Source organism: Canis lupus, chromosome 29 (assembly GCF_048164855.1).
Source record: "Canis lupus baileyi chromosome 29, mCanLup2.hap1, whole genome shotgun sequence".
In the NCBI taxonomy this organism is placed as follows: domain Eukaryota; kingdom Metazoa; phylum Chordata; class Mammalia; order Carnivora; family Canidae; genus Canis; species Canis lupus.
Window position 1 is genome coordinate 32,388,819 of NC_132866.1, and position 21,955 is coordinate 32,410,773.

At 43.5% G+C, this 21,955-nt stretch overlaps 1 protein-coding gene and 1 long non-coding RNA gene across 51 annotated transcripts in view; one reads left to right on the forward strand and one right to left on the reverse strand.

Annotated features, from left to right (window-relative positions):
• The window catches only part of SORBS1 (sorbin and SH3 domain containing 1), a 228,772-nt gene that overhangs the window by 151,619 nt on the left and 55,198 nt on the right, over window positions 1–21,955 (forward strand). For 18 of the 50 annotated variants that reach the window (XM_072806028.1, XM_072806048.1, XM_072806033.1 and 15 more), the window contains 5 exons: window positions 1,686–1,760; window positions 11,293–11,340; window positions 11,465–11,594; window positions 13,476–13,590; window positions 18,998–19,081. In XM_072806028.1, coding sequence (XP_072662129.1) covers window positions 1,686–1,760; window positions 11,293–11,340; window positions 11,465–11,594; window positions 13,476–13,590; window positions 18,998–19,081 — 452 coding nt within the window. Of the gene's footprint in view, window positions 1–1,685; window positions 1,761–2,076; window positions 2,140–11,292; window positions 11,341–11,464; window positions 11,595–13,475; window positions 13,591–18,997; window positions 19,082–21,955 lie in introns of all 50 variants that reach the window. The other 32 variants (XM_072806032.1, XM_072806040.1, XM_072806045.1 and 29 more) reach the window with 3 other exon arrangements.
• The window catches only part of LOC140621126 (uncharacterized), a 36,483-nt gene continuing 33,866 nt past the window's right edge, over window positions 19,339–21,955 (reverse strand). Inside the window, exon 3 of the long non-coding RNA XR_012020854.1 lies at window positions 19,339–21,352. This is a non-coding gene — a long non-coding RNA (uncharacterized lncRNA). The remainder of the gene's footprint in view (window positions 21,353–21,955) is intronic.

The window sequence follows — 21,955 nt, forward strand, 5'->3', positions numbered from 1 at the left end:
TACTAATTTTGATTTCTAGAAGCTATGCTGTGTTCATATGTTGACTATCATAGTGAGGACTTAAACTTGGTTTGTTAGGATGTCGAGAGACTGGGCCTGACACTCAACTTATTGGGCACCAGCTTGCCTGAGCCCAGCCATACATCTGCAGAGCAGGGAGGAAACGCTTGTGCCCTGCCTTACATGGGGGATTTGAGGTCAGCTCTCCAGTCCTGCCTCCCAGACATTGTGGGAAGTGGCAGGTTGAGCCCAGCACTCTGCCTGTGCTCCAGCATCTGCCTGCCCGAGATGTGAGCAGCTCTGACTCCCATCTGCTTCCTGCTTTAGATGCAGCTCCCTGTGTCAGCCCATGACTGCCTTGTAGGCAGAGCAAGTCACTGAACTAGGAGTGAAGAAAACTGGCCTCACCTGGATTCAGTACCCCCAAGCACACCTGTGACCCTGGGCCAGTCATGTAGCTCCCTGCATTCAACCCCCCTCCCTTCCTCCAAGGGCTGTTGCAGGGTCCAAATGAGACCAAATTCTACCTTATAAAGTAGAATGTATGGTACACCTGTAAGGTGGTGGTAATATGAAAAATAATCTTCCCCACCTGGGAGCCAACACTTGGCAGGTAGCCCAGAGAGTCAGTCAAGAGCTGACACACCAAAGCCCGCACAAGCTTCAAGAGAAGCACTTCCAAATTGGGGGCAGGTGATCCAGCATGGTGGGAGAAGCCCAGGCCAGTGCTCGGGCAGCTCCTGACCCCACCAGCTCCCATCCGCCTGTGCTGCCAGTCAGCTGATAGGCAGGAATGCAGCTGCACCATGGGAAGGGCACCACTCTTCCCATGGGCAGAGCATCCTGTCGTTCCCTGTAACCAAATCCAGTCTGGCCGCCTGGCACAGATGACACATGGAGGCAAAGAAAAAGCATTCTGGTCAGTGTCGGCCTAAGCCGCAAAGAACTAGTCTCTCTGATTAGCTGCAGATACCAGCTAACATCACCGTTAATTAGCTCCTGCAATGTTCACAATGAACCTGGCCGTGCCTCTCTTCAAACTCTTTCAAAATACTGAGATGTTCGGTGTTTAGTGTCTCTAAACCAAGAGTAAATCCACTGTGGTTGGATGGATAAGCTCAGTCATGGTAGTGATGCCAAAAGCTGGGTCTCTGATTGGGTGACGTCAGTTCTATTGGTCACTTCCTTAAGCCCAAGTCCTTTTCCCCCAGCACTCTGTGACTCTGTCATCTTGAGACCTGGCTTTGGCAGCCCAAATGCCAAGCCACAGGTACATATGTGAACAGTATGTGATTCTGTCCCTGCAGGCAACATCATTTCTCTTCTGTTAAAGGGATTAACTCAACCTAAATTACATGTTCTAAACAAAACCAGCTGCCCTAATGGTAGATGGAGATATGTAAAAATTTAAGAATCTACTGTTTGTTTGGAAACTTGAAGCTTACTAGAGCCTGTATATATGTTATTCTTTGTCCAAGAGGAAAAATGATATTGTCTCTTTAGATGTGTCTCAGTAATTCAGGCAAAAGGACTGGATTTTGCAATCTGAATTCTTTCATATCGCTAGTGAAGCTTAGTATGTTCCAGAATTCAAGGAGCCTTAACTGTGTGTGAATCCCTATTCGTTCATTCTCTCCATTTGTATCTTCCTCTATTCTCTCTCCCAAACCTGCTCCTCTGCCTAGACACTCCTGAAGAAAACCCTTATTTCCCTACGTACCAATTCCCTGAACTTCCTGAAATCCAGCAAAATTCTGAAGGTACCACAACCTTAGACAGTGTATCTGTTGTCCTAGCCTTAAATTAATTCTTATAGTTCCATTATAGGAATAAGGTTTGGCTTTTAGATTTTAATAGTCCTTTTTGGTTGGTGGAAATTTTTTTTCACTCATTTGCATGATGTGCTGTATTAAAATAACTAAGACCTTTCTAATTCATTAATCTCATTTAAGTGTGATGCTGTGTGCTTTAATAACACTAAAATAGGTAATCGTTCAAAAGAATCAATTGCGGATTTGTCAGTTCCTCCACTTCATGGTGGGTAGTTTCAAAATCCACTGCTTTTCTCTGCTACAGAGGACAATCCTTACACTCCTACCTACCAGTTTCCAGCATCTACTCCTAGTCCTAAATCTGAAGGTAATTAAAGGAAAATCACGTGCCTCTCTTTGTATTGGTACTGTTACTTTCTTCTTCACCTTGGGGTTCTTTCTGATGACTAATGGGCTGTCTCCCAGTCATTTGCTTCTCCCAGCCTTGTGTTTTGTGGTGTAGTCTCACTCCTCGCTGACTGTATTACCTGAGTCTATCCAGATGAGTATTAGTACTGTTCTCTTGGAGTTTACATGATTAATGGGGTAACCAGTGTAGCTTATATGATTAATGGGGTAACCAGTGTAGCTTAGTTATAATGTTTTGAACATGTGGGGCTCTGGGAAAAGCTGCCAGTATTTGGGGTGGTCACATGGTGCTGATGGCTGGGCAGTGACTCAGGGAGGCAATCATGATGGCTGGTGCAGAGTGGGTAGGCATGCCTGCTGTCAACAATAGAATAATTACCCAGTTTCTATATGTGCAACAACCCGTCACTAGGCCCTCTTATCGTGGACCTTCAGGGCATATCTCCTTGGTAGGGAATTTCCAAAGAGGTATCCAGGTATGAATTTCATTCATGGCAGGAGATGATGTCTCTTAAAAATAAGGGTTTTTTGGCCAAGCTAGAAAATGTTTCATGGAAGAGCTGGCTAGGAATTTGAACCTGCTGGGAAAGATGGCCACACTTGTATCTAAGAGATACTCTTTTCTGAGGCAAAAAATCTGGGTATCAAAGAGGGTTCTAAAAGGTAAGTTAAAGGCACCATCCTGAGAATTACCCTAGTCCCAGGGATTATCTGATCTTTGGATGAGTGACCCGAAAAGAGGGAAGTAGAAGGGGTATGCAAGAGGAAATTTCATTAAATGCTCTCCTAGGATGAGATGTTGAGCACTCTGAACTTTACTTATTCGACTAGTACTGAACACTTGCAAGCCCCATGCATTGTTGTTGGAACTGAAAATAGTGCCATGAGTAAAGATATGTCCTCTGTTCTCTGCATATCTGGCAGGGAGTTGGACAAGGCCCTGCACTATGTCCAGTGTGGTGGCATTTGCAAGAGCATGTGTCCAGAAGGCCAGAGGAAAGCTGGTTGGTGCAAAAGAGATCCTCAGTATATACCTGGTGAATGTTGATGAGTGAGCCTTGGGACCATGGTACCACAGTTCTTTTTTAGGGATGAAGCCCTGTCTTGCCACCTCGGTATTTCTCTGCTCTAATTAGCTCAGCAAACCATTCTCCACAGTCCTTCTCATCACTGGTAAAGTCATGCATTCACTCTTTCACCAAATTCTTATTACCTCTCATATATGAAAGGATGCCTTGGGATGCATTAGAGATATGGTTTTAGTTAAAATACCAGATTCCATTTTGGTTCTCCCTTTGATGTGCTTGCTGGTCAGTGGTTTCCAACCATTTCATATCTGGTTTTGAATGAGAAGAAGTGTACCAAACAAACCCAGACTTCCAACTGGATGCTGATGATTTCATTGTAATCAGTGACCTCCTCTTCCAAAAAGAATGTGTTTAGCGTGCGATGACCTTGTCTTTTTATCCTGGGGTGCTGATTCTAGCCAGAAGCATTGCTTAAGGAACAACTGACTGAGCTGAATGGAGACTTTTGGGGGGGTAATTTTGACTAAATGTGATTTTTGACTGGTGCTTCATTTGCACTTGAGAATCCAGCAGCCCACTTCTAGAGTAGGACTCCCTTGTGGGGAAGATGACAAGTGCGTGGCAAGCCTGAAGGCAGAGTGTCCCACAGGCAGGGGAAGGCCACCTGGAGAAGTCCTGTGGAGAAATACAGTGACTCCGTCAAACTGGAAGAATGCCATAGGCCACCGTAGGTGGTGCCAGCAGCTTCCACAATCAGCCTGGCTATTGGTCTGAAGATGGTGTTTCATGGCTTCACACCCAGAGCTGCCATGCCACTAGCTGCTACACTTAGCAACCCTGGCTAACAATGACGTCTGCTTTTTGGTACACATCAAGTCAGGCACAAGAGGGAATTGGGGTTATTTTGCCTTGAGGCATAAACAGTAAGGGACGATACGATAACATTTCACCTATAATGTAAGAAGCAGATCTTCGTATTTTTTATTTTCAAAGACCAAAAAGGATGAAATTGTTATAAAAGATAAAAAGGAAAAAAGTTAGATTGAACATAAAAGATTAATAATAACCAAGATGATTAGGCTTTAACACAAGCATCGAAGAAGTTTTCTTCCCTGGAGATCTTTTAAAAATAGGGGAGATTTTATCTCACCCCTGCTCCTGCTGAAGATGACAGATCCAGACATAGGCCACATATGTATTCAGTTACATGAAGGCTTTTCACAAATGAGTGAAATGTTTGAGCTAGATCACTTTAAAGAATTGCTATTTTTCTTTTCTTTTTTTTCTTTTCTTTCTTTTTTTTTTTTTTTTTTTTTTTTTTTAAGTAATAAGAGATTCTCTGGTCCTTCTCAGCCCTGTGCTTCTGACAGGTGGCCCTGGGCTCTGCACACCGTTCTTAATGTGGGAAATATTTATGCCTATCAAAGAAAGGTGTTAAGGACAAATTAGCACCTAGCCGGGGTTCTACCCACACATTTTAATGAGCATTAAAAAGTAGACGGCTTTACTGAGAAATGTGAGCTGTCATTCCAGAGTCTTGTCTTCTGCCACAAGGCAACTCGTTGATGCTGGGTTTTTTGTTTTGCTTGAACTCAAAATTTAAAACTAGGATTATTTGCAGTAAACCTACCAAAACCTAGCATAAGGGCTGCCTCCTCTAAATTCTCGTTGTTCATACAGTATAAAAAAAGCTTTCTAAGTGTCTGAAAGCTGATCTTCCTAAATAGTAAAAGATTATAGGAAAGTATATTTATGCCGGCTTAGCAACCTTCCCCTTGCGCTCCCAACTATAATGAAAAAGCAAATTTGTCCAGACTTTCAGAAGATAAGTAGAATTTATCACATCTTAATCAGTGAAGTTTAAAATGTAGTTGAGAAGAAATCAGTAAACTCCCAACAGGGAGCAGTCCCAGCTAATCTCATGGTCTCACACCCATGAGACCCACCATGGGACAGGAGCAGATTGCTCTTTGTTTCATGAGGTAGTTGGGAGAAACTGGGGCTAGGGATTTGAGGAAGAGCAGAATGAATTCAGGAGACTGACTTCTTGAAATTTCATTGTGTACCCTGGTCACTTGAAAACTTATCAAAAATAACTTCCCAGAAATCCTTTGGGACTAACTTCCAAGTAGGGCTAAGCAAATGAGTTTTTTCTTTCTTTCCTAATCTTCCCTTGACCCACCCTCTCCTCCCCATCATTCCTTCCTCTGTGACCCAAAGCTGGTTGTCTGTGAATTCCATCCTGTTCTCTCTCTTCAAGGCAGAGAGATGTCCTTCTGTATCATCTGAGATGTCTGGTCAGAAGGATTGTGGGGGTGAAGAGTGTTGACAGCCACCCGAACCAGCCCCACCCACTGCCACACCCAGACGTGGAGGGGCTGCAGGGGTGGGTCTTCAGAGGCCCTGCCCATGATTTCCTCCTGGAGTGGGAGCAGGAGAGGGAGGATCGAGCTGTGGAGGAAAGGCCTTAGACAAGCTGCGGCTGCCTGTTCCCCTGCCTCCTGCTTTAAATAACAGCAGTGTGGTGGCTTGGACCTCAGCAGCCCACAGGCATAATAATATTAATAATAATAACAACAGCGTAACCACCACAGCGCCTTCCACGACTACTATTTATTTAGCCCTTACTGAATACAAGGCCTCACATGCCGAGTGCATCACAACTGTTACCTTGTTTCGTCCTCGCAGGGACCCCACGAGGTAAGTCCTCATTTCATCAGTAGAGGCTGTAAGGCTCTGGAAGGCTAAGTAATTTGTGCAAGATCACACAGTAAGTAGCAGAACCAGGTTTTAAACACAGATCTATAGGGACCCCAAACAGGACCACTTTCTTACTCTGTGCTGCTGCACTGCTAATTCCTTTACCTCTCCTTGCTGCACTCTGTATTCTTGATTAACTCCTCCAGCGAAGGGCTGTCTGACCCCTAACTCCAGCATCCAGCTTGCCCTGCTTCTAAATCAGTCGTGTTTCACTCAACTGAGCTGGGGTCTCCCACAGTGATGTCTAGGAGTGTGTAGTTAAGAAACGTCCCCAAGTGATCTAACACATGGCCAAGACTGAGAACTACTGGAATGAAGGAATACCACCCTTCCCCACACTCCAAGAAAGAGGGCATACTCGCCAGTGCAATCTGGGGGATTTGGATACAGAATTTGAGTGGAGACTACAGATTCAAAAGAGCTAGCCTTCCCACTCTGAACATGGCCAAATGATGTTGGCTCTCCTGATGTGCTTTGTGTCCACAAAATGGCAGAGCTTTTCAAATAACGCCTCCATATCAGCACAAAAACCGAGTATCTGGTGTGTTATTCCATGGTCCATGGCCTGTGAGAATACATTTGGCCTTGTCGGAGTGGAGGGCTGTCCTGTCAGCGAAGGTTGAAGTCCCAGAGACCAGCTTTTCCTCTTGCATTTGGATGCTGATGGCGACCACTGCCGCCTTCTGGTGAAGTGTCTCAAGGCATCCCCAGGTTGTGGTGACCTATCAAGCCATGGTGATCTGTCTCCTGGAGCTTTCTCCTCATTCCTAGATGAGGATGTACGGGGACAAGGAGTAAGGAGGCACGTCTATATTTGATTTTTCCCAGGCACATCTATATTTGAGGAAAGTAATCCTCTACTGGCCTTACAGGATTTCTAAGAATAGCCTTATTTCGCTTGAGTTCAAGCAAATAGTTCTATTGTGAAGATGCCTGGGCAGGATCTGTGCCTCCTGCCCATGGCTCCAGCTAGCACTGCCCAGGGGAGGCGGGGCCGGGGTGGTCACCTTTGCTCTCCTGGGGAGAGCAGAGCACCAGGGCTCCGCCTAGCAAGTGCCGAGTCCTGGCCAGTCTTGCAGGATAGTTGAGAGACAGTAGCAGCTACTCCCTCTCCACCTCCACGGGCCAGGAATGCCACTGGAGATGAGGACGGTGAGTCTCTTTCCAGCCCTCTGGTCCTCCCCAGGTCTTCCTCCTTTTACTTCTTTCCTTCTCCCATCATTCTCTTCTGCTTCAGAATCTTTTTTTTTTTTTTTCTAATTCCTTAAAATTTGCCTTTAACCAGAACATTAGGCAGCTTTGGGAATGCTTCCCCAGCTCCCTGGACTATTCCTTATTCCTGACCACCTTGCCACATTTCTCCTTTTGCTTATTCTTCCTCTCTGATCCCACCCAGACTTTGTCCTCACTTCTGCATACATCTTTTTCTTTGCATATTTTTGTGGGGTGAGTGTGTGTGTCTCTCTTGACCCCTTGATCCTTTCTCTTCCTAAGTGTATGAAGTAAAAGCAGGAGATGGAATTAATTTGAGCTATAGAAAGAGATTGTGTCAAAAATGAGCCCCTGACTTTAGAAAAGTAAGATTGTTATAAATTCTCAAAAAAGAAACCCCCCAAATCCGGAAAAAAAGTCTTTTTTTTTTAACGTTCATTTAAAGTCACTGTGATTAAAAAAGCAATTATGTACTTCCTGGCAGTTTTAGGAGTAGCTGATCCCCAAATTGAGCCTCCAAGGATAGATTGCCAAAACCTAGAGGGCAGTCATCAGTGTGTAAACATTGGAGCCCAGCAGGGGCCTTTGGGTTCCAGAAGTGGATTGTTCACCCTGAGTAAATCCCGCTGAGCATTAGAGCTTCCTGGAAGTTGTTGGCACCGGAAGTTCTGGTTGTTGCTGCCAAGGCTTAGTGTTTGCTGCTTGGGGATCCGAGGGGCATCGTCAACATGTAGTGCCACCACGAGCAGGAATCACAAGATCCCAGCTCAGCTGAGCCCCCTAAGGCACAGTTTTAAAGAACCCTTGGAAGAAACCATAAAGGCAGGATTTCAGACATAGACAATGTCTGTGTTCACAAACAACTTGAAAAACCTTTCATTTACTATGCCTTAACTGTACTTAAAAACATTCGCCTAACTCTGCAGAAATGCAGGAGAAATTATCTTTGTACCCAGTTTTCCCATTCATTGGTATTTTTAACATCCTATCTATCCATCTCCCCCAGTGTGGACTTAGCCTGCCAGGAGAAGGTAGCAAGAGAAGCAGCAAGTGGGTAGCAAGAGTGACTCAGTTTGGCCCATTGTCCCTGGAGACCAGCAGAAAAACCAAAAGTGGGTAACTCAGAAAACTTGCTTAAGCATAACCAGGGAGAGGATGATGCAGAAAAATAGAGCAAAGGCTTCAAGGGCTAGAAGTCAGTCTGGCCAACACCATAGTGTGTGACTTGAGTTTCAAAACAACACCCCCCCCCCACCTCTTCCACAATAAAAATTATAATGGAAGGGCCACAGCTTTTCCCAGGATTGGGTAGATGAGGCTAGGGGAGAAGTAGAACAAAGCACACATACCTGTCATAGGGCTTAGAGGCAGCACAGGGAAGTGTAGTTGGATAGAGCTTGAATTCATTCCATTTGTCTTTTTCTCACTGTGTGGCTAAGGGCACATTTTCTTAACTTCCCTGTGCCTCATTTCCTTGTCTGTGAGGTGAGAGATTTTATGTACTTCCAGGAGTGTTTGTGAGGGTTAAGTGAGAGATCATTAGGAAATTACCAGGTACTGTTCAGCACTTAATGGAAGCTGCTATTATATGTATTCATAAGCAGAGGTAAAATTTAAGTAAATTTTACATCCCCTGGAAGTTGCCCTAATTGCTTTGCTAGTGTTCTTTTGTATCCGTGAACTTCTGTTTGCCATCTTAAAAGTCAAACTGAAATCCAGATGTCAGACTCGGATCCCATGGACACAGAAATGAAGAGCTTGCTCACTCAGAAGTGCTCCTGCCCTGTGTTGGCCTTAGCTGGGTGGCATTTTTTTTCCACCCCCCACCAAATAAGTAGTAGTATTAAGAGTGTTCAGTCATTCGAATTCTCTTTGCCTTCACTCCTGTTTAATTTACTCCCCAAGCTGTGCTATTTTTTTTTCCATCTTGTAAGAAGTATTTACTTCCTTCCAACAAATCCTATAGAATTCTACATAAGGAAGCTCTAGGGAGAAAAACTTATAAAGAGCTTAAACTTTTTTAAAATCTAAATGCCATGTGTACCCCATGAAAACTTTGCTTCTTACCTCCAAGAACCAGGTAATAATTTTAAATTAACCCTGACCTTACTACCATCTATGGATAGGCTGTCATTCTGTGATTCAGAGAGATACAGGGTTTTGAGCTAAAATGCTAGGCTGGATTTTAAGCAGTACGTACACCCATTGGTTCGTAAGTAAGCTAATTTCTCATTTGGCAGCCACCGTTTTTCCAGTCAGATCTCTGTAGGCAGAGCTGATTTTTTGTTTTCTTTGACATCATGACGTTTTCAGTAGGATAATCAGAAGTTCTATTAAAAAATAGAGGGCACCAGTTTGGCTCAGTGGTTGAGCATCTGCCTTCAGCTCAGATCGTGATCCTGGGGTCCTGGGATCGAGTCCCATATCAAGCTCCCCATGAGAGGCTGCTTCTCCCTCTGCCTACGTCTCTGCCCCTCTCTCTCTCTCTCTCTCTCTCTCTCTCTCTCTCTCTCTCTCTCTCTTACTCTCTCTCTCTGTCTCATGAATAAATCAACAAAAACTTTTTTAAAAATAAAAAACAAAAACGAGCAAGACAAAATTCTTCAGAACAGTACTCCAGAAATACATTCCTGGATCTCATTTTACTTCTGCCCTATTCTCAATAGTTAATGTAAATCAGCTTGCACCCTGCATTTATAGCAGGGTAAGTCTTATCCAACTTTGGTATCAAGTTCTTATCCTTGAAGCAGAAGGATGGACAGAGGGAGGGAAAGATAACTTGGTACTATATACCTTTCCTTTAATTGGGCTGGGGAAGACCTGGGGCAGATAAAAATAAGGAGAGGAGAGGAGGGGGGAAGAAGGACTGCCAGAGAAGCCATCTTTGAATAATACTCAGAATAATAGCAGTGTTAATTTATACTTCACAAAACATCCCAGCCTTTCCTGCTCTGAAACTTAGAATGATTTGCAGAGAGATAGGACTTAAGACTTGGTCAGCATGTGACTTTGGATTCTTTGGCTTATGTTTGCAGGTGACTTCATGTTCTTCATTAAAGCTTTAAGGGAGGGAGTTTGGGTCTTCATTTCCTACTTAAGGATTCTGAATTCGGGTTGACAAGATACTAGAAAACGGGATAGGAAAAAATAATAAGAAATTAAAAAAAGAAAAAGAAAACGGAATAGGCTGATGGATGCAGCCTCACTCTTGTTTGAAAAGCGCTTGGGGAGAAGGGGTGATTATCAGGGGCTGTAGTGACTCAATATCCTACATCCTCAGGACAGTTCCAATTTAAAAATCCATTTCCGTAAACGTACATGCATTCTCACTTTGAGTTCAAGGCTGCCACTTCCCTGAGGGGCTCCGCTCCCGTCTCAATTCTGTAAGTGTCCATGTCCCGGAGTTCTCTGTATCAAGGGATGCTTGTCTCACCCTTGCAAGCAGTCCCCAAAACCGTGTGAGTTTGATTTGTTGCAGAGTCCCAGTGCAGACACTTAGCCTGAGCAGTACCTTTGCAGAGCAGACCTGCCAGGGTGTGCTGTGTTGCGAAGAAAGCAAGCTACTCCAGGAACTGGGTTGAGGTGGAATCAACACAAGTGATCAGGAGGGTCTTCTCAGCCCGTTTTCATAGCCGCAGCCCCTCTTTGGTAAATGGTGTTGTGTATGGGACTGCAGCACATAAGACAGGTCACAGCCAATGTGGGCAGCTGAAACCGCATCCCTGGGCCTCCCAGGCCTATCCAGTAGTGGGCCTGGCCGGCTCTGGAACTCAGCAGACTGGACCAGAGACTCAGCATGAGCTTTTGGGGGCCTGTCCCTGCTCCTGTTTCCGACCCTGCCTCTTTGTCCCTATGCTTCCTTGGTGTCAGGTGGCAGTCAGCCCCGTGTCATGAACGGACCTCCCAGAGTGCGGGTCGGCAGGCCCTGTTTGGGTGGGTGGGCTCTCGGGGGGCTAACGGTGGTGTAGCTTCTGGCCCTGGGCTCCCCCTCGGTCTTTCGGGTTCCCGGTGTGGCTGCGTGCCGGTGCAGGATGGTGCAAGCGGGGGACATGCCACTTGGTTCCCTTCCCTCAGCCGGATTCCTCCTGATTATGTTTTGTTCTGTTCACTAGATGATGATTCAGATCTGTACTCACCTCGGTACTCCTTTTCTGAAGACAGTAAGTGATGGAGAATTTTCTGCTTGTGGGGGAGAAAGAGGGGGTGGCAGGTGAGGGAAGACATCTTCCCATTTTTGCTTTTCTTCACTGTTGAAAGTCTTTTGTATCCACTTTTCTTCTCCAGCAAAATCTCCCCTTTCTGTGCCTCGCTCAAAAAGTGAGATGAGCTACATCGACAGTGAAAAGGTGGTTAAGAGATCGGCCACCCTTCCCCTCCCAGCCCGCTCTTCCTCACTAAAATCAAGCCCAGAAAGGTAAGTGCTCCTTCACCCACAATCAGCTTTGCCACCCCATCATAATCAAGCTACCAGTGAAGTACCCTCTCTCTGCTGGGTCAGGCAGCCTTAGAGGCAAGAGTCACACAGATCTGATTTTGAATCCCTGTGACTTATTCTGAGTCTCAGTATCCTCATCTGTTAAATGGGGATGTATATGGTATATGGCAAGGATAAAATGCCTAAAATGTTCCTAGTAGTGCCCGGCTCACAGTATGGGCTTAATTAACGTTGGCTATGATCATCATGACTTTTTACCCTTCTCACCAGAGAAATCTTAGCTATAAAATGTATCATGTGTTTTTATACTCTGTGCATACTGACAGGGCTCATACCAGAGAATATAATTTTAAAATGAAGCCATGCTTACTTTTTTTAAAGATTTTATTTATTTATGTTAAAGAGAGTGTGTGTGTGTGCACAAGTGAGCAGAGGAAGGACCAGAGGGAGAGGGAGAGAGAATCTCAAGCAGACTCTATGCTGAGCACAGAGCCTGATGCTTGAGCTCAAAAGCGATCTTGACATCATGACCTGAGCTGAAATCAAGAGTCGGTTGCTTAACTGACTGAGCTACCCAGGCACCCCAAAGCCATGCTTATTATTAATTATGCAACAAGAGTCATTGAAACATAAGGCTTGGAGTGGTTCTAATGATAGTGTTTGTCATCTCCTAATAGCTGTGCTGAATGACCCATTTTTCTTTATTGAGTTCTTTTGTGGCACCTTTTTATGCCATCTGGACTGATGTCCATGCATGTTCTGGCTCCCTCCTCACCACTTCCCAACAAGGCTCTGACCAAACTAATTTTTTTTTTTTCTAAATACACACTCAACTTCACATCTCCATATCTTTTCCATCTTGATAGACAAATGATAGGAATTTCATATATGCAAATGGCATCTGCCTAAAGGTTTTGATAGTCAATTTGAAAGGAAGGCTGGGTATACCCTTAGGTTCTTGTGGATACACACATAAGTGCATGCATCAGGCATCTTCTAGGTACATTCTGTATGCAGATTGAACCAGAAGCTGTGGGGGAATATAAGTATATATAAATCACTGACTCTGCCTTCAAGATGTTTATAGCTTTGCAGAGGGAAAGTAACTATACTCACAGTGCCAAATGCAATAATGTATGTGCATTAAAAATTAGTAAACAGCTTCCAAAGGTTCATGTATGCTCTGGAACCCACTGCTGGCTCAGGTTAAGTACCTGCACCCAAGGCTATGATTTGGGTGACTGCTGGGCCAGGGTGTAGAATAGGGAAGAACATGGTTATTAATAGCAAATCCCATTTATTCAGTGCTTACACCATGGGTCTGGTGCTCTGCTAAGTGATTTACGTGTACTGTCTCATTTAATCCCTACAATAGCTCCATTTTTCAGATGAGGAGACTAAAGTAGCCATGGGCAAGGTATGTGGCTCAGATCACCAGGCTAGCAAGTGGTGTAGCAGAGACTGGAGACTGGAACCACAGCAAACTGGCTTCAGGACCTCCATTCTCTCAGACTGCACTAGCAGGAGTAGGAGGTTCAGGCATGTTTGGGGATCGATAAGCTCCTGAGAGGAGGGCCAGCTTTGCTGCCACCGCTTCCCACCCTCCTCCTTGTGTTCTCTTGTCTGTGTGTCTGGTGCCCGGTTTTGAGCACGGGACACCTCCAGCCCTTTGTGAAACGAACACAGAGATGTAAGTGGTTATTTTGAGAAAGAAACCAGCACAACTAAATGCTTCGCACAGAGCCTGATTTTATGCTTCGGATATAAAAACTCCTTGATTAGACTGCAGTCAGCCAAAGTCAGACCATGTCGGATGCCAATTTTCATGAAAATAGCTCTAATAGGATTTTCCTTCTACAGAAACGACTGGGAGCCCCCAGATAAGAAAGTGGATACGAGAAAATACCGTGCAGAACCCAAAAGCATTTACGACTATCAGCCGGGCAAGTCTTCTGTTCTGACCAACGAAAAGATGGTAATGTGTATATTCAAGTTCTTTGTCTCCCCTGCCGTGTTCTCTAATCCAGATGCATTGTGCACTTGGATGACATTTTTCTCCCCTGAGATAGACTTGCTATGTTTAGAAGACAATGAAAAAATGAAGTATTTTTACCCTTTTCATTTCTGCAGGTGTCTATAAAATAAGTCCTGAGAGTCTGCTTTGAAAGAAGCCATATTGTGCTTTGTTGTTTTTTTGTGTGTGCATGATTTGAACTAATTTAAAATGTTCTACTAATGGAAGGATTGATTTTGCTGCTGTCTTTTTAAAAACATCTAACCATTAATTTATCAGGCTTATTACTAACTGGGCTAAAGTGAGGGGTTTTTTTTTGTGTGACTCTTATTTGAACGTGCATAAATTTTGTAGAAGTTACGAGCACATCATTAAAAGCTAAATAATGAATATGATGTTGTGACTTGGGAAGAAAAGACCTAGGCCGTTAGAATATGTCTTGTAGGTCTTCCTTTTCTGACAAGTGCAATATTGAAGATGAATTTCATATTCAGTCTGGTTTCTCATTCTCTACACACATTCACATTGCCAGGCAATTGGCAGTGGGGCAAATGGCCTATCTGGGCATAGAAGACCACCCTAGAAAAACGGCTTCTTCTGTGAAATGGGAAAGAATTTTTACAAACTGATTAGTTTCTTATCTGCCACTCACGCTTCCTTTTATTCACCCTTCATTAGGAAAGCTGGCTCAGAATTCTGATCATGGTTAAAGGGATTCTCCAAAGCTCTATAAATACTGCAGCCCTCCAGCCGTGCCAGCAGGATGGAATTATCATGCTGGAGATTGGTTTTTATTAAAATGCGGTTGCCACACTGAGAACAGATTAAGTAGGCCTCTGAAATGCAGGTTCAAATTATTTTCCCTCCACCTCTTCTGCTCTACATGGTTTAAGTGATAATTGATTTGACTTTTACTAAAATAAAAATGTGACATCTTTAAAAGCACAAAGGGATAAGTAATTTTAATTAGGAAGAAAGGTCAGCAGTTCACAGAAGTGCTTTAGAGTTGTCATTCTTTAGCATTTACTGTGCACCACAGTTATTTTAAGCAAAAAAAAGTTCAGAAAGGAGCAGAGAATTTTGCCTCTGGCTCTACCCTGCCCTAGGGGTTGTCTCCCTGTTAGATCATACACACAGGTGTGCCTAGAAAGATAGTCCTGTGTTTTAGGAACATTCCTGACACTTGAATAACAAGCCAGGCGTGCACCATCACATAGCCACACACTTAAATGATGTCGGAGACTCCAGAGCCCTTTGGATGCTTTTGTTTGGGTGATATTATTGTTCCTAGGTGGTCATTGCTCTAATGGAGGGCTTGCTACCTTTAATTTCTCCATTCCCCTCTCCTATCTTGGTTCCTTATAATTTGACCACTATTCAGCATTGAGAAAAAAACGAGTTTTGTTTTTCTCGTTGATACCACATTGGTTACAAACCCTGGAAAGTGAGAGTAGTGCCCCTGTGGGGAGCCTCTGGAGGGTTGTGGCGACCACGCTAGGGGACTACGAGGCACTATGCAGTGCTTCTAACACAGGAAGCTCCCCTGTGTTGTTCCAGCCCTGGGCCAGCCCAGTGACGAGATGGGAGGCTGGCGGGGGGGTGGGGGGGGGGGCACCAGGGCGGCCACTTAATTCCATGCCGTTGGCTCTTTAGTGCTGTTCTTCCCAAGAGAAGCCTTTCATTTTAGAGAGAAATTTCAACCAGCTCTGCATGTCATAGTCTCCTGTTCCCAGCAGTTGAATTAGTCCTTTATTCGCTTATTTTTTTCCTTGCTATTTTTGCCACGTGAACAGGAAAGTTGGAATGTGTCAGTGTGGCCTGCCTTTCTGCATCCAGTATCTGGTCTGCCAGAATTCGAGGACACCTCCCACCCCCACCCCAACCACCACATACACACACTTTTGTTTTGTCGTCAACTGTGGATAAGTGTGCTAACTAGTAACAGATACAGAATCTAAATTTGCTCTCAGAAACGCACAACTCCTTTTGAGGGGAAAACTGTTTTGTTTTTCCGATTTGAAGCACTCCTGTCCTGTTAGCCTACAAGTTAAATGATGATGTCACAGGCACATGTACCTGTTGTTTACAGGCAGGGTTGATGGTAGACAATAAAGGCCACCTAAGAGCTTGTCTTGTCCTTGGGACAAACCCAGACATCACAGCCAGAGGAAACATTGTGCTACCTTCAGGATCCCCCCCCAGTAGATTTACAGCCTTATGACCTCTTCAGCCACGTTGCAAACTCCTGTGACATTCTTCATAACTCCTGAGCTGCCTGTCATCGCAATTTGAGTCCATCGTCTTGTCCTCTGGCCTTGGGATTGGAGATCTAGTGGTCAGGCCCTGCTTTGTCCGAAATGGCCTCCTTTGGGCTTTATCTCTTTTACACTCCAAAGTTCCTTCTAGAACTTCAGCTCAATTCAACAGATATATATAGAATGACTTTTATGTGCCAAGCCCTGGGCTAGAGGTTGGAGATCCCTGCTGCACCCACAGGGTTATACTGGGAAGGAGAGACATTAAAATAGAACTTATGGACACGATACAGATTCAGATATATAAAACGAGCGGATTTACCCAACTTGGTTTTTCCCCAGTACATGGTCACTTGGAGTTCCTTCCTGGCTTTTCAAGTTTGTCGCTTACCCCTGTTTTAGCTTGGCATCCTCTGCAAACGCAGAGGGTCTACCTCCTTCTCAGGATGTTGAGAAGGGGATGTTATATACCGTAAAGAGCAGTGAGCTAGGAATTGGAAAATCTGAGTTCAAATTCTGCCTTCAGCTGTCTTGGGGCAAGTCCTTTAACTTTTCACAGTCTCAGGGTTTTCATCTGTAAAAAAGAAGTATTACTTAGTCTGCCACTGCTACTGAGTATTGAGCAGGATTGCATACTCATTGAAGTATCGAATGAGAGGACTAAGGTGTGGTAAAATGTATAAAATCTGTGAACATTATAATGGGCTGTGCAAAGGAACATACCACACTCAGATTGTTTAATTAAAAATTGAAGCTAGCCTCTGGCTCCCATCCAAGAAAAAAAAAAAAAAAAAACCGTCCTTGAGGAGAATCAGGCATTTTTCTGGCAGGACATCTGCCCTTTCCAAGGATTTTGCCAAGCTGGGGCAAACAGCCCACGGTAGCAGATAACTTAGCCTGGCATTGCGGAATCTGCTCTGCTTGACAGTACAGAGATCCTGCTCTGCGTGTAGAAGGAACGTTTCCTATTTGTCTGTTCTGTAATTGGATCTACAGCTGAGTTATAAATGACAAAATCAAATGCAGATGTTAGTGCTGTGTGGTATTACCTCTTTCACTTTCTCCCCAGGCAGCTGCTCTGGGCCCGAGCAGTTGACATACCTCTTGATTCAGTTCTCAGCACAGTGTTTAACCTCCACAGGGAAAACAATCCGCAAGCACCCTTCGGCAGTAAAATGGGCTAATTCTTTCAGGACACTCAGGCCATTTCCTGAAAGGGTTGGTACATTTTATCTAAAACAACAAAAACCTAACCTATTCACAGGGAGCAGTTTATAAAGCGTGTTTAAAAATAATAAACATGAGGTAGGTTTCATGAAGCTCCATCCTATAAGGATCTAGGATGTCCCAGTGTCTGAACTGTGCCTCCTGAAGAGCTGTGTCCTTATAGATATTGTACCTCATTTCACTGAATAAATAAAGAATCCATTTGGAATCCAATGTTTCACACTATTCCACACTATTTCACACCATTTCAGAACCCAGTGAAAAGGAGCACACCTTCTTCGAGATTTAAGCCCCTAGGTCCCTAAAGATAGTTAGAGGAGGTTTGAATCTGGATGCAAGAGGACAGACTCTGTTGCAGTAGACATTTCCCTCTGATTTCCAACTAACTTATGTTCAGTGAATTTCAGTTAAAGAAAGTTCTCTGTCATATCTTTGTCCTTTTAAAACAAAAGTAGAATTAATGGTAAAGACCCTTCTAAGGATTTTAGAAGAAGGGATTGGTGAAGGTCACAAAGAAAGCTTACAGCCTTTTCTACAAACTGCAAAAGGCCTGTTAACAGAACGTTGAGAGAAACATGTCCCTGAGGAGCTGCTCTGTGAAGCAGTGGCGTTGAAAGTGTGGCCAAGTGTGGCCAGGGGACTTGCAATTTCCTCCACGTGTTGTTGCCCTGGGGGAGTGAAGTTTCTTATGCATTGTTTCCAATCTAGGTGCAAAGTGTACATTCTGTATTTCATATGGTTGCCAGAAATTCACCATGTCTCTGTCCTTTAGTGACTGCCCAGGTATTTTGAAGTGGATATGCATATATGAATTTCGTGACGCCATGAGCCTCTAACGCTTTTTGTCTGATGTGAACTTGCATCTCCAGTTTATGAAAGGGAAACCTGATTTGCTTTCCAGGCATTCATTTCCAACTAATTATTTCCAGAAACACATGTTATTCCACAGAGCAAGGTATTAAGACTATAAATATCTGACTCAGTATGAAACCCCATGGAATCAAATTTTCAGCCTGTGTGAACTGCCTCCTCGAGTTCTATGAAGTTGAGATATCTGACTTATTTTTGTAACATAACCCAGAAGTTTTTTCCGCCCCCCCGTTCTGCTGTCTGTCTTGTTCAGCTTTTCCTTCACTTTATTTTTCCCAGTTCTTTCACATCTATTTGTGAAAACACGGAGTATATTCTGTCTATATTCCTCCCCTACGGATGCTCGTTTAAAATGTGTTTGCACTTGTGTCCTCTGTTTTGACTTACACCATCTTCCACTTTATTGTGTATGGGACATGATTTCTCACCTACTCATGTGCCATTAAAGATGCAGTATTAACAAATTGGCTTTGATAAAGTGTCGGTATTTGCATTTATTTTGAAAGCCTTAAGGCAGCTTTGTAAGTTAAGTACTAAAACTATACTAGCCAATAAAAATTATTTGCTCTACTCATCTGGCATAGATGGCTAAATGTTTGGTGTGCTCACCAGGTTATTTGCTCCTAACTAACAGTTCTTCGTAAAGAGGAAAAAGAGGGCTTTCTTTTCTCCAGATGCAGTTACTGAGGAATATGCCCATGTTCTGCTCTGTCCTGGAGGGCAGCAGTGCGGTGCAGAATTCTTCTTGTGTGGCCCATTAGCCTTCTGCCTTAGGGCTGAGAGTGATTCACTCACTGCTCCCTGCCTCCATTTTTCTGTTTTTATAAACTCATCCTCTCCCACCTGTTGTAGCTCCTTGTTTTTGCTGATGTCCGTAAAATGGATGATTGCTGCGATTGGATACAGTTGCTGTATATCCCTGGAAACCACTGCATCTCTACTGGCCTGTTCCTATGTAATCTCTGCATAATGTTATCCTTCTCTCTCTTCCATTTCCCTATCACCAACCCCTATAGAGTCGGGATATAAGCCCAGAAGAGATAGATTTAAAGAATGAACCTTGGTATAAATTCTTTTCGGAATTGGAGTTTGGGAAACCGGTAAGTTTAATAGCTTCAGTGGTTATAGACACCTTTTTAAATAATGCTGTTGATGCATTGCTGCTGCTAAAGAATCAGATCTATTTGTAAGGAATGCAGGAAGTGGGGAGCAGCCATTTCAGTGGGCAATAGTGGGATTGTCTCTTCTCACTACAACCTGTAAGCTTTTCCCTCACTTTGTTTCACCAAGAAATGAAAGTGAGCTCTGGGATTATTTCTTGTCAGAAAATCATGAGGAACATGACTAAATCATTGCTTGTCTTAGGACCTCCCATCACTAGCAACACATTTCACACACCTCGTAGATGGCATTATTTGCATTATTTGGGCCATTGGTTCAATTACTTACCCTAAGTCTTCATGGCAAGCTGAAGACAAGCTGGAAAATGCATTACATACTAAGAGGAGCAACATTGTTACTGCTTTACAAAGATTTAAGTACATTGCAAAGGAAGTGCCCAAAAGAACCACTGTGTGTAGATATGATCCAGGAATGCCTACCCATTATAGGGAATGATTTCTAGGAGTTAGGGTAACATTTTCTAAAACTTGAAATGGGACTTAGGCTGAATGCTGTATTTGCTAGAATTCCTGTTCTGCAGTTTCCCTGTGGTATTGCAGAGCTGGCCTTTGGCACTTAAGGAGGATTTTCTTCACCCTGCACCAGACGTTGTTATCAAACAGAAGGGAGAGTTCATTTTTCCACTGGAGAGAACTAGAAACTGACTCTAAACCTCCAGTGACTTTAACATCTTACTACAGCTGCAAAAAGAATTTACAGGTGGAGGAAGTAAATGTAAAAAATAGGATACTTTGTTAGATGTTTGCATAAAACTTTAACCATTGGAATCACTGCAGTTTGAAATGATAGTTTTATTTGCAGACAGGAGTTTATAGTTCAACAGAATGTTAAATTCGACGGTGTAAATTTTTCGTTAAGATGAAGACAAAGACAAATGAAGTGGGTGCTGTGGAATTGCTAGTTTGATTCAGCAGTGCTGAGCTTTGTTAGAAAGTTGAGGCAGCTTCTGAGTTAGGAGCGGCTGACTTGCAAGCATCCTGCTAGCGTCCTTGGTGTCCGGCCCCCACCCCACCCCACCCCACCCCACCCCCTCGCTGCAGGAAGGAGCTTTCCTCCTGCCTTGTGCTCTGCTGGACGCTGGCTCCTAGTGGCTGCGAAGCTGTCCTGATCAAACAGCACCACCTAGTGACCAGTGCAGAGGGAAGTGTCTAACCTGGAGTCTGCACCATTCTCTCCCCAAAGCTCTGGTGCATAGCTCATTTCTCCTTTCTCTCCCTTTTTCCTATTCACCATTCAGACATCAAAGAAGTCTACCTCGGGCAACCACCTCCACACTCAAATATTGAACAGTATCTTACCCCTTGTCTTTTTCTTAAAACTTGCTCAATTATCTCACACAGAAAGCTATTTTTGAATTGTGTTGTCCCTTCCCCCCTCTGCCAAACAAAGACCATGGCCAGAATATGTAATAATAATGCTATCCTTTCATCAGGGAAAGCAAAAACTATTAGCTTTAAATTATGTATAATAAAGAGTCTGTGACATTGATTTTGGAAAGCCCCCTCAGAATCTACACATTTCTAGCCATTTCTCATTTGCTGAATAACTTAGTTTTATATGAAATATTAACTTTTAAGGAAAGGTATGAAACAATCCTTATAATGTGATTAGTTTGTTTTACCTAATCTGTCATTGCAAATGATTCCATTTTTGTTAGCAAAGGGCAGTCTCTGAGTCCCGGCATACATTAAATCAACTCTATAAATAGCCTGGTAGATTAACACTGTTTCTGCCCGAAACCGTGGTCTGAGCACACACAGCCCATCTAAACAAATATTGAGAACATAGTCCATTTGTGTAGTGAGACCTTCCTAGAATTTGTAGCTCTACTCTGTTCTAGCTGCCTCTTAATTATTTAAATGATGCTTTTCTAAAATGCCATTTCTTCTGAAGCTATGATGTTCCTTGCAGAGACTTTAGAGTCCTTCTTAAATGGGACTTTTTGAGAGGGTCTTTTAAAGTAATAAAGGATAATATTGTTGAAGACTTGCCAAAATAACTCAATCAGTGCCCATATCCTGAAGAACAGTGCTGAGATGAACAGTTCCTTGTGGTCTGAAGCATCAAAGGGTGGGCTTATCATCCAGTTGAAACGACTTAATGCCTGGCTCTTACTCCCAGAGTTGAGGAAGAAGGTGTGGTAGGGAGAGATTTTTTCTTTACTTCTGTCCTACCTTCATCACTCTAGGCTGTAATAAAAGTAAGAGAGACAAAGTGGTGTAAACCATAGGAGTTGTTTTGGAAGGCTTTTTTCAGTCGTTTAGAAGCAGAATGAAATTAAAACTCCTACCGAATCACGTGGATCATCATTTCTACTTATTTTTTATTTCATACCAACTCAGGACCCACTTCCCCCAAGTGAAGCCTGCCAGAACTTAGACACTAAACATTTACCCTGAACTCCTTTCTTCCTCAACTCTTGCACTTAAAGCCCACCACCCAGAATGAGCTGAAATTTTAGCAAGATCCTGGCTATAGTCCCTTTTAGCTCTGATATGTTGCTATAGAATATCAAATAATTCAAGACTCTGAGGACCATTTTTGTAAGAATTTAAAACCAATTAGATTTGTAAGCACTGCCTTATTTATTTATTTATTTATTTATTTATTTATTTATTTATTTTGGTAGTAAAAGAAAGGAGTAGGTATCATCAGTAAACAGTCTGCTTCTCCAGGTGAACAGTCCAAGTGTACTAAGTGCTTAAAGATGAATGGTAATTGTTCATAGCACGCACTTTACAAAGTATACATCTGCAGAGATAGCATTACTGACCCGTCACTGTCAGTGATGA